Consider the following 13,391-nt stretch of genomic DNA (forward strand, 5'->3'; position numbering starts at 1 on the left):
TGCCTGTTGTCATTTCTCCCTCGTTGAAACGGGACCTTAGTTTTCAATTCCCCTACCAGTGGAGTGATTCCCGCATAGCTTACCTTGGCATCTCCCTGACGGCCCTTAGTTCTGATCTGTTCTCTGCCAATTATATCCCCCTTCTGACCAAGATTACTTCTCTTCTTGCCTCCTTCTCGCAACCGATGTTGTCTTGGGCTAGCAGAATCGCCATTGTCAAAATGATGGTGTTGCCTCTAATTTTGTATATGTTTTGCACAGTTGCCATCCCCCTCCCTGACTCATACTTTACTAAATTACAGTTTATTCTATCCAAATTTATATGGGAGGGTAAGAGGTCCAGGGTTCGATTTAAAGTGATGACGCGGCCTTGGTCCCATGGGGGTGCAGGTGTCCCGGATGTTAGGAAATATTACATGGCGTCTATCCTTGATCAACTTAAGGTTGGGTGGGATGAGACTTCTAAATGGCGTTGGGCCGAAATTGAGGAAAGCCTATTGGACGCCCCGCTTATGAGTATTTTACGTCCTAAAGATTTGAGTCCTCCCACCACTCCCCTTCCCTTGCTGAGTATTAAGGCCTCCGTGACTGCTTGGCGTTACTTTTTGTCATACACCTCCAGGGAAGACCTGGTTCCATTGTCGAAGTTACCCCTATTATATTTGACCTCTTTTCTCCCTCAACTGCAACTCCGTGGGTGGGTCTCTAGGGGCCTCTATAAAGTGGCCCATCTATATTCTGATGGCGGGTTTAAGTCGTTCTCTATGCTACAGGATGAGTTCCATCTCCCTAAAACGGACTTCTTTAAATATTTACAGTTGCGTCATTTTTTTCAATCCTATGAGCCCTTGCCTGTTAGAGGTGGGTTGTTTGCGTTTTATGACTTTTTCTCTGTTCCCCCGGAGAGGGTCAAGCCTCTTCACCTGCTCCGTTGGGAAACGGATCTTGCCAGAACCATTCCTCTGTCGGACTGGTATGCTGCAGCCGGGTTTGTTAAACGTGTCTCTAGGGGAGCGTCTCATTGGGAAACGGCCTTGAAAATAATGCTGCGGTGGTATAGGACCCCAACCCAATTGGTGCACATCGATTCTTCCTGTACAAGACTCTGCTGGCGGGGATGCGGCCAAGTAGGTTCCTTCTTGCATTTGTGGTGGATTGTCCTCCGATTCGAGCCTTCTGGACAGCGGTATTTCACTTCATGTCTACCATAGCCGGTTTTGATATAAGTCCTTCTCCTGGTCTTGCCCTATGCTTTTTAGATGCTGGTAGTTTTCCCTTGGAGATGCAGGTCGTTTTGGGGCAGATTGTGCTAGCAGCTCGGGCCATGATCGCTCGTCAGTGGAAGTCTGCTCTTTGCTTAACCGTAACTGAATTACTCCACCATGTGGATTTAGCATGCACCTTGGAACGTATGTTGGCCAATAAAAATCATACTTATGCCAAATTTCAAGCCCAATGGTCCCTTTGGATCTCATATGTGGAGTCTAGTAAGGTAGCTCTCTCTCTTCGGCCTCAGGCTGACCCCATGGGGACCCCTTAGATCACTATCTATTTACTGTGCCGTTATCCCAGGTGGCTTCATTTTCCTTTTTTTTTGCTGTATCTCGTGTTTCTTCAGTATTGTGCTCAAGTATGTTGTTTCTGTTATTGTTTGGTTTTCTTGTTCTCTTTTGTTTCGATCTTGTCTCTCTTATTCTTTCTTTTCCCTATTCCTTTCCTGTGCCTCTCTGGCTATGTTCCCTTCTTAACTCTCTTTCCGAGCTTCTGTCTCTCTTCATTTTGCTTTGTGGTTCTTTTCCTCTTTTTTGTCCTCTTGTAGAATTGGTGTTTTTGTAGCGTTTGTGTATTTGGCCCCTTGGTCTTTGTTTATTTGGTTATGTTTGTGACACCCCTGCACTTAGGTTGCAATCCGAAGTTTCAACCTTGTAATTTTCGTTTTACTGATTGGACCTCTGCTGGTTTCTCTTATGTTTGTAACTGTTTTTTTTACATTGTAAAATTTTTCTTTGTTTTCTCTTTTCAATAAAAATCATATTTAAAATATAAAATATTAGTATCAATCCAGTTTTATAACTATTGATCAGTTTTATAAACTTCTACAGAAACCTGACGTCTCCTCTGACAACCCTTCTGCAGAACCATCTGTTGTAATAATTCACAAAATCTATAAAAGTGACTGTACAGATAAGAGACTCTCCTTTCTACAGAATTGTATCTATAGAGGAGGGGTCCGGTGCCATACACTGCTGGAGAAGTCTTTAGTGTTCTCTGATCTCATGCATCACGTTGCGCAATTTTATTCACAATTCCATTGAAATTAGGAAATTTTAACCCCTTAGTGACCAGCCTGTCACTACAGAGTAAACCCAGGGCCAGGGTTGTCCTTGACAGGATGCAAACCAAGGACTCCAGCTTCTCAAGGCAGTAGTGCTTAACTAGTGTTGAGCGAATAGTATTCGTTGAATACCTCGCTCCTATAGGACTGCATGTTAGCGGCTGTCAAATATTCACTGCGCTTAACCCCTTGGTGTTCGGCCGCTTCCGCGCATTCCTAAGGAAGTGAGGTATTCGATGAATAGTTTTGAATACTATTCGCTCATCATTAGTGCTAACCACTGAGCCACCTTGCTGTCCATTTGTCACAACCAAGGGGGTTATGAGGTTATTGTAAGTGCTTTAAGCCTGGTCTTACTAAGGCAGTAGTAATATATAGAGATGGGAAAACCAGTTTTGACCCAAATATTCCTAACAAAACAGAAGAATTTCAGATTTGTCTCAAGTGAACTTATATGGCTCCACTGATACCTGTGTATGCCACCATAAATTGCTATGGCTCTGAAGGCTAAAGGAAGGCCAACAAGCTACTAGAAGAGGGTCTCTAATAAAATGCCCATTACTTGTGCATACTCGTTGATTATGATGTTAATCTGTTTTCCCTTAGTCCTAACAGCAGCACAATATGGGGATATAGCAAGTAATCCCCTTAGGGAGAGTTTCCTCGCTTTTCTGAGGCTAATTGTAAGGGAATTGTTAGGACAGCAATTCCCCAGTAAGGGCCCCTTCACATGGCTGATACGCTGGCTGCTTTAGAATGTGTAAACGTTCCGTAGCAGCGGCGTCTAAAGCAGTTCCCATTGTTTTCTATGGGAGCCGGCATACGTGCGCTCCCCATAGAAATGAATGGAAAAAGCAGCCTACTCATTTCTATGGCGAGCGCGCGTCTGCCGGCTCCCTTAGAAAACAATGGGAACTGCTTTAGACGCCGCTGCTACGGAACGTTTACACGTTCTAAAGCAGCCAGCGTATCAGCCATGTGAAGGGGCCCTAACGGTAGAATCCTGGGACGGGGACACAAGAGACAGTGAGCCCTAAGCTTACACCCCCAACTGCCCCTTCCTATTGCCAGGCCCTATCCTACGTAATAGGCGGCAACCACGAAGACAGTCCCTCCCTGTATAGGTGAGACACAAAACGCAGACAAGACGAACAACAACAACGGAAGGTCAGCTAGCCAGGGGTCAGTAACAGTCGAGCGATGCAGTACCAAATCGGAGTCCAAAAGAGAAGTCAGTGAGGAAAGCCAAAGGTCAAGGATAATAGTATAATCAAAACAGGGACAGAAAAGAGCAGGTATGCATATGGCAATAGCAAGCATTGGTGTGAATGGGAACCAAGGCTAAATAGGGAGGAAGAACCCGCCCATGGAGTTGACAGGAAGGCAGGCTGTCAATCACAGGCAAGACAAATTAACCACTTAATGGACTGAGGCAACATTGGCAGAAGATGGGTGTGGTGCAAATGCAATCACAGAACTAGAGCAGAGTTCACACAGTGCGACCAAAAACTTTAATCCAAGAACCAAACTGCACACGCCTCCTGCGCCGTAGCACGCGAGCAGAGGGCGGTACAGAGACCCCAACAGGCAGAGATGTTACACTAATACAGAACGTCAAAAGGCAGTAACCTCTGAACCACAAGAATTTAATCTATAATGCTTGACAAATGTGAGCTGAGAAGACCAAGAAGCGGCTGAGCAAATTTGGTATAAGGGGAGTGTTTGGCTCTCAGCCCAAGATGTAGATACAGCCTTGGTAGAATGGGCTGTGAGAAACTCAGCAGGAGATAAGCCCTGAGCAGAAAAATAAGTCCTAATTAGAGATGAGCGAGTACTGTTCGGATCAGCCGATCCGAACAGCACGCTCCATAGAAATGAATGGATGCACCTGGTACTTCCGCTTTGACGGCGGCCGGCCACTTAACCCCCCGTGTGCCGGCTACGTCCATTCATTTCTATGTGAGCGTGCTGTTCAGATCGGCTGATCCGAACAGTACTCGCTCATCTCTAGTCCTAATGGCTTCCTTAACCCATCTAGAAAGGGTAGGCTTGGAGGCCCTAAGACCGTTGAGCATACATGTTAATAAGGAGGTTCTCAGATCTCCTAAAAAAAACGGGTACGAGACATAAATCCACAGACACCTCACCACATCTAAAGTATGGAGTCTTTCTTCCTCTATAGAGGAAGGAGATGGAAAGAAGACAGGTAAAGAAACCAACTGATTGTTGTTGGAGGAAGAAGGTACTTTGGGATTGAACCCAGGGAGAAATCTGAGCTGGACCCTAACATCAAAAAAGGATATGTAGGGTTCCTTGGAAGAGAAGGTCTAGAGCTCACTCACCCTCTTTGCAGAGGTGATTGCCAACAAAAAAAGTGGTTTTGTAGGCTAAAAACTTAAGATTCATCTCCTGCAAGGGCTCAAAGGGAGGACCACAAAGACCTGAAAAGACCACTGACACCAGATCCCACTTGGGAACTGGGGTTGAACACACTGGTATAAGCCTCATAGCCCCCTTGAGGAAACTAACCACCAAAGGATCTTGAGACAAACATCTCCCCAAATGGGTGGACAGAGCTGAGACCTGTACTTTGAGAGTGGCTAGAGAAAGGCCTCTATCAAAACCGTCCTGAAGGAAATTCAGAATCGCCCCCACTTGAGGATCTGAACTACTAACATCACGTGTAGAGCACCAAGTCCTGAAAATGCTGCTAATCGTAACTGAATTTTTTTTGTAGCTCCTCTTGGTAGACTCTGCTCTGGCACAGGAAAGAGTCTTCAGGATGGCTTCTGACAGTCCACTAGATCTCCATAAGGACTGGTTAACCTCCAGGTTGTCACGTTGAACCTTCCAAGATCCTGGCATTTCTGAGATCCTTGGGAGACCAGGTTCTGCATTGGGGGAAGCCTCCAACAGATCCCTCAACTCAAGAGCATAAGCTGGGCGAACCAAGGCCTCTATGGCCAGAATGGAATGATGACTATCACAGAGACCTGGTCCTGTCTGTTTTTCATCAATACATTAGGTAATATGGAAAGTGGAGGAAAGATGTATGCCAGATTGAACCTCCACGGGATGGACAGGGCATTCACTTCCAAGGGATTGTCAGTGAGCAAAACGTCTCCACCTTGGTGTTGAGTCTGGTTGCAATGAGGTCCACTTCTGGGAGACCCCACTTCTGGGTAATCTGATGGAAATCCTCTGGATTGAGGGAGCATTCTACTGATACGGTAAAACCCCAACTCAAGTGATCGACTACTATGTTCAGAGAGCCCCTGATGTGAACCATGGAAAGCTGGGATCTCAAACCCCTGCGCAATGTCCTGAAATACATAGTATTGCAGAACATCGTACATTAGATCCTATAGGAACTATTTATAGGTAGTCAGGAGGACATGACCCAGCCTCCTGGCTGCCATGGCAATCCCTCGGAACCCGTGATCTTATCGCAGACGGTCCGAGGGGTGATGAGAGGGTGATCTTGCCCCCGGACCCCCTGGAAGCTGTGATCGTTATTGATCACGGCATCCAGGGGATTAATCCGCCGTAGTTGGAGTCTCTTTCGTAACACAGCCAAGGGCAGTATGTAACACTACAGGTACAGCTTCTGTGCCCATGACATTACAGCACCAGACTATTTCTGAACGGAGCATTAACTATATGCTCAGCGCAACATAATAATATGGCGCAGATTGGGAACAGGTTAAGCATTCTAAGAGAAATTATTTTTCAGATGAAAAATATTTAGCGTAACCTGTGGATGTGAGACACTTAAGATGCACATTACACAGCATAGGACAATAATGGAAAGTTAAGAAATCTGTAACTCACACAATTCCATGTCTAGTCATCTTTATCAAATAACGATAGTATACCTGAGAAATCATTAATCCGATCATTTCTTGAGAAGTGAAGTAGGTGGAGGAAATAAAACCTACGTGAATCTAAAAAAATATTGATAGTATATCAGTCATTAATCCGATCATTTCTTGAGAAGTGAAGTAGGAGGAGGAAGTAAAGTCTAGGTGGAACTACTAGACAACACCCCAGGAGAATCCTATATAAAGTGTGAGTGACCCACAGTAAGAAGAAAATTCTGAGACTTCAAAGGACATTGTAACTTCTCCACAAGAAGAATCATCATGAGCACACTCAAGCTCTTTGAATCTCCAAACTTTAATGGAGAGTCATTGACTTTGGACTGTGATACACCAGACCTCTCTGAAAATGAGTTCCTCCAGAAAGCCCAGTCCCTCAAAGTTCGAGGAGATCCTTGGATTGTTTTTTCTGGTGCCAATTATGATTACATGGGAATGTTTGGTTGCTTTCCTCAAGGAGACTACAGCACCATACCAGAATGGGCCAAAAAAATCAGCTCAGCTCGGATTGTTAGAGGTGGACTCTCTCATCCCAAGATAACGCTGCATGAAGACGCCGACTATAAGGGAAAACTCCATTACCTGGAGAAGGCGTCAACTTCAGTGAAATCCTTTGGATTTGACAACAAGGCCTTATCTCAGAAAGAAGTGAGTGGAGCCTGGATACTGTACTCCGAAGACAAATGCAGTGGTAAAAGGATGATCACTGTGGCCGGGGAAGATATACCTAACTATGAAGAATGTGACTGGAGAGAGAAAGTGAGGTCCCTGAAGCCCGTGACACCTGATAGGATTTTGAAGTAGTTTCTGTAGATCGGTACAATACCATATTGATGATTACTTCTTCTTACTAATCTTAGCTTTGATAATTGATGAAGATTTCAGGGCAGATCTGCTTAATGTTTGGTGGAACATCTTATCTAATATTGTATTCTGTCACATAGTCTGCACCACTGAACCATCGTATGTGTAGATTGTATTCTGTCACATAGTCTGCACCACTGAACCATCGTATGTGTAGAGAAGGGTCCTATTTGTTACCAGTTTTACCCAGTGCCACAAAGTTCCGGTCTGGGAAGACTGTATTGTGTGGATGAACATACTGTGATATACTGTGATATAATCCATGTATAACATGTCCAGTATAAAATATAATCCATTTATAACATGTGCAGTCTATGATATAATCCATGTATACCATGTGCACTTTACGATATAATTCATGTATAACATGTGCAGTTTATGAAATACAGTAATCCATGTATAACGTGCAGTTTATGATATAATCCATGTATAACATCTACCGTATATGATATAATCCATGTATAACGTGCAGCCTATGATATAATCCATGTATAACATCTACCGTATATGATATAGTTCATGTATAACATGTGCAGTCTATGATATAATCCATGTATAACATGTGCAGTCTATGATATAATCCATGTATAATCTCTCTTGTCAGATCTGATCATTATATTCTATTCACAATGACATTTCTTCGCTGTGATTTCATTCCTTATGTCACTGATATAATAAAATTCTTGGATATTTTGTGACTTCTCATTTATTACGGAGAAAATAAATGAAGATATTATTCAATAGAAATAAAACAATTCAGATTGGAGCCTCCTCCATAGCTATCCTGGTAAGGTCCAGGAGTCATTGTACATTGTGGCTCAGGTTGAGAGCTTGGGCGGTATTACAGGGGCAGAGCAGAACAGGTATCTTATCAGGTATCTGGTGTCAGAGGTTATTGTCACTGTAAGGGGTTGTTTATCACTGGTGGCTCCTAGGAAATGTGACAATGGAGAACTGCGAAATAAGAAGACTCATAATAAAATGTGACTACCCCCTCCCACATCTCCTATGAGTCCATGAGAATATATAATATGTAACAATAATACTTACATATAAAAGTAATAGTGTTATAAAATAATGTACAAGTAAAGGAAAAAACAAGCAACGCCAATGTAAGACCTAAACTGTCGCCATAGCCCTGTTCACACCAATCTACACATATATCAACATGACTGGCACAAAATAAGGAACTTACCGTATATATTCGAGTATAAGCCGAGTTTTTCAGCAGCGCCACCCCAAGATGTTTCCAGAGCATCTTCTCTGCCTTGGAAACATCTTAAGGCGGCCCTGGAGACAGCGCTGCCTCACCCAGCGCTGTTCCAGCGGCCTCCCACAGATGTCTTTTACTGCAGACCAGTTAAATTACTACTCGAGTCAATACGGTAATGACTATATACAATACCGTATTAACTCCGCTCCAGTTCCACGCCGGGTGACGTGGCCACATTAGCTCAGGCCCGCACCCGGCGTGTGTCGATGACGTCTTACTGCGTCTCAGCACAGGCGGCATCATCACGTCCCCTACGCTGAGGAGCAGCCGCGGAAGAAGACAAGCAGCCGCTGGAGAAGGTGAGCAGTGGCAGCAGCGCGAGGTCGGTAAGTATGAGAACTTAATGTTTGTTTTATAATAGGCCGCTACCTGTTGAAGTATTCCCAGCAGGTATCAGCCTATTTACCAACCTCCCCAGGCCTGCTCACTGCCAACCCCCGCGTCACCTTATACTATAGGCCACGGAGGCCGGCAGTGAGTAGGCCCGAGCCCCAGCCGCGATCCCACTGCCGCTATTATTATACTCGGGGGGTCTTTTCAGACCCCCCCAGTATAATAATTGGAGCCCCAGGGGAGGCAAGAGAAAATAATAAACAGTGTTACTCACCTCTCTGGGATCCGATGTTAATCCTAGCCGGCTTCAGGCCTATACGGCAATATCCCAGATGTCACATGGTCTGGGATATTACCATATAGGCCCAAAGCCTGTGGTAGTAGTAATAATAGCCTGTTACTTCTAGCACAGACTTTGGGCCTGTATGGCAACAGGCTGCTACTGCTACCATAAGGCTTTTGGCCTGTATGATAATGCCCCAGACCATGTGACATCTGGGATATTACCATATAGGCCTGAAGCTGGCTAAGATTAACATGAGCACAAACAGAATGTCATGCATTTTCCCCCTCGGCTTATACTCGAGTCAATAAGTTTTCCTATTTTGGCTGTTAGAAGGCTTTGAAGTGTAACAGCGATTTTACAGATTTACAAGAAAATTTCCAAAAATAAATTTTTTAGGGATCACTTCAGTTATAAAGGCCTATACAGTATATTAGAAACCCCCATAAATACCTCCATTTTCAAAACTGCACCCCTCAAATCATTCCAAACAGCATTTGGGAAGTTTGTTAACCCTTTATGTATTTCACAGAAATTGAAACAATTCATCTCGCCCTACAACTTGCAGTATTGACCACTTCCCCTCGCACCTTCTCCAATCTCTGTCGCCTGCTGTCACGACTTACCTTACTGAAATATTTAACCTCTCTCTCTCTTCTGGAATCTTCCCATCCTCCTTGGGATGAGCCCTCCAAAACTTAGCTTCAGGCCCTTGGGGTGAGTTGAGCCTTGCACCAGCAGAGTTTTTGGCCCTTTGGGTGAGTTGAGCCTTGCACCAGCAGAGTTTTTGGCCCTTTGGGTGAGTTGAGCCTTGCACCAGCAGAGTTTTAGTTTTTGGCCCTTTGGGGGAGTTGAGCCTTTAACCAGCAGTGTTTTTGGTCCTTTGGGTGAGTTGAGCCTTGCACCAGCAGTGTCTTTGGCCATTGAGGTGAGTTGAGCCTTTTACCAGCAGAGTTTTAGTTTTTGGCTCTTGGGATGAATAGAGCCTTGTCGGAGCATAATATTAGGCCCTTGAGGTGAGCCTTAATGGGGTGATTTTAAATGGTTTTTTTCAACTTTGTTGATGGAGGAGGAGGAGAAGGAGGAACTGGAGAGCTGGAGCACACACATGGAACTTAATGTTGGGGTGCTTGACACTGGTGGAGATGCAAATGATGGGTCAATCCAGTGGCAGTTCATTTTGATCAGCGTCAGCTGCTCAGCACTGTCAGCTGACAGACGGCTGCTCTTATTGGTGATGATGCCACCGGCTGCGCTGAAGACCCTTTCCGATAGAACACTGGCGGCAGGGCAGCACCTCTAAGTCGTAAAGCGCAAGTTCCAGCCACAAGTCCAACTTTGACATCCAATACGTGTAGGGCGCAGAAGGATCGGAGAGGACAGGGTTGTGGTCGGCCAGGTACGCAACATGCGCCTATACTTGTCTCTCCTGGTGACAATAGGCCCCTCAGTGGTGGTAGTTTGGCGAGTGGGTGCCATTAAGGTGTCCCAGACCTTGGAGAGTGTGCCCCTGCCGGGTGTGGACTGGATGGCAGTTGTTACCCTCTTGGAGGAACTGTCCTCTCTGCCACCAACGAAAGTTGATGGACACATTTCCATCATATTTTGCACAAGTTGCTTATGGCAATCATTAATGCGATTGGCCCTCCCCTCTACCAGAATGAAAGACGATATATTATTTTTATACCGGGGGTCGAGGATTGCAAAAATCCAGTATTGGTTGTATCCAGGATTTTGACAATGCGTTTGAATGACATGAAGTCAGCCATGTGTGCCAGAGTGTTACTTGGCATGACTTTGGTGCCCCCACTGGAAGGATCATTTCCTCCTCCCCTTCGCCCCATCCGCACTGAAGCAATGGGACGCACTGAACTTCCCTGGTAGCCTCGTGTGTGACAATGATCTCATCTGCCACTTCATCCTCCTCTTCTTTCTCCGTCATTACAGGCTGAGAAGCTGACAGGAGTGTGCACTGATTATCCTGATGGGATGGTTCTGCCCCTATCCCCGACTCCTCAGCATGCAATGCATTATCCCTGATGGCGATGAGGGATTCTCGCATCACACACAGGAGTGGGATGGTTATGCTCACTAATGTGTCGTCACAGCCGACCCTCTTGGTGGACTCCTCAAAGACGTGTAAGATCTCTCATAAGTCTGCCATCCATGGCCACTCATGGTGCAGAAACTGCGGAGGTTGACTTTGAGGAACCCTTGGGTTTTGGAGATGGTACTCCATCAAGGGTCTCTGCTGCTCACACACCCTGCTCAACATGTGGTATGTCGAGTTTCAGCGTGTGGGGACGTCACACAACAGCCGGTGTTCAGGCAGATGTAGGCGTTGCTGGAGGGGTCGGAGGCTAGCAGCGGCTACTGTCAACTTACGAAAGTGGGCGCACAAGCGCCGCACTTTCACCAGTAGCTCATGAAGGTTGGTGTACGTTTTTGAAAACCGTTGCACCACTAAGTTGAAAATGTGGGCCAGGCATTGAACGTGTTGGAGGCTGGCAAGCTCCAGAGCCGCTAGCAGGTTCCAGCCGTTATCATGACCATGCCTGGGCCCAGGTGCAGCAGCGCAAACCACATTGACATCTCATCGAGGATGGCATCCCTCACCTCGGAGGCAGTGTGCTGTCTGTCCCCCAAGCTAATGAGCTATTATCGAGCTAATATCGAGTGTAGTATCGGCACTTGGCAGCACTGTCAGTGACCGACTGCATCACCCCAAGAGTGAGAAGGAGCGCTATCGGAAGTTCTTCCTCCCAACTGCGGTCAGACTACATAATCTACATCTGACCAGGCGAAGACACTCCGCACAGAAAACTAAATGATCCTGAAGTCTTCTTTTCTTTAGCTGCTATGACTCCTAGTATTTTCTCCTATCTGCTATTCTGAGCTTATGTGTGCCTCCTTCTGTAATATATTACTGTTATTATCCTGTATCTATATTACTATGCTGCAGTAACATACTGACATTTCCCCATGGTGGGACTATTAAAGGATTATCTTATCTGATCTGTTCTTATACAGCTGCCGGTGGATAGGACCGGCCCATTAGTGGGTTCTGAAAGAACACTGTAGAGGTAGATCAAGAGAACCACTTGTGGAGTATCTGCTTTGGGATCCAGCAAAGACTATGGAAGCTGACAGCAAAATACGCCAGGGCTAGCATCCACCCTGAGGATCGAGGCCATAGGTTTGAGAGGCGCCTTGAGGGCTTCTAATTGCAGTGCCCTGGGGGTGCCGGGTGGCCTCCAGAGTGCCTAAACTCACTGGGGGTGGGAGCCCACTGAGTTGCAGCACATTGCACATGGCACTTTTACACTTTCAGAGCACACACCTTATGCCTGGTTTATCCATGTGTAATTTTGTAAACTACATGTGTAATTTTTATAGATTCAGTAGATAGACCGGGTCATACCAGGTACTCTATCCACTTGTTAGTCACGTTTGTCACCCTTGTCACTGTTTTTGTGTGTGGATGAAGGGATGCGGAGGGGTTGTGTGGCCATCAGGTTCCCACCCTCGCTGTCTAGCAGGTTCACCTCTGCTTCTGTGGAGGTGGACAGAGTCTTAGGGCTCATTCCCACAATGTAACGCGGCGCTCATTCTGACATGTAAACACGTGTTAGAGTCAGCACTTCAATGGGTTCCGTCCTCCACGCGCTACACATTGAAATCAATGGGAGGCTTTTTAACCCATTGATTTCAATGTGTTATGCACGTTAAACGGAACCCATTGAAGTCAATGGGATTCTGTTTTGAAGTGCTGACTCTGACACGTGTTTACGTGTCAGAATGAGCGCCGCGTTACATCGTGGGAACGAGCACTTAGGTACTGGAAGTTCTCCAGGTGGTGGCAGCCTAGGAGAAAAAATGACTGAGGACAGGCTCTAGGAGTACCTTGGTGGTGGTACCCCGAGGGGAAACTGAGCAGTTTTGGTCTTTCTGCTCCGGTGGATTGACTTTTGTAGCCCTTGGCTACTTGATACCTTTTGGTCCAGTAGTCTTGGGAGTCAGGAGCCTGGTCTCTTTTGAGGCGGGTTTCTATAGCAGGTATCCTGCACGTTTTTTTTTCAGTAGCACAGTTTATGGCATGAAACTAGGCAAGATGGAGGGACATGAATTTGGGAGCAGAGATGTGGGGACATGAATATGGGGGCATGAATCTGGGGGCAGAGATGTGGGGACATGAATCTGGGGGCAGAAATGGAGAGGACATGAATCTGGGGGCAGATATGGAAAGGACATGAATCTGGGGGCAGAGATGTGGGGACATGAATCTGGGGGCAGAGATGGGGGGACATGAATCTGGGGGCAGAGATGGAGGGGACATGAATCTGGGGGCAGAGATGGAGGGACATGAATCTGGGGGCAGAGATGTGGGGACATGAATCTGGGGGCAGAGATGGAGGGACATGAATC

The 13,391-nt window shown here is 46.0% G+C and overlaps 1 protein-coding gene across 1 annotated transcript; it reads left to right on the forward strand.

Annotated features, from left to right (window-relative positions):
• Positions 1 to 6,477: 6,477 nt before the first annotated feature.
• Positions 6,478 to 7,017, forward strand: LOC142197551 (epidermal differentiation-specific protein-like). Its single transcript, XM_075267955.1, has one exon. It carries the CDS (start codon positions 6,478 to 6,480, stop codon positions 7,015 to 7,017), a length of 540 nt encoding a protein of 179 aa, XP_075124056.1.
• Positions 7,018 to 13,391: the final 6,374 nt, after the last annotated feature.

The sequence above is a fragment of the Leptodactylus fuscus genome, chromosome 1, assembly GCF_031893055.1.
Source record: "Leptodactylus fuscus isolate aLepFus1 chromosome 1, aLepFus1.hap2, whole genome shotgun sequence".
Lineage (NCBI taxonomy): Eukaryota > Metazoa > Chordata > Amphibia > Anura > Leptodactylidae > Leptodactylus > Leptodactylus fuscus.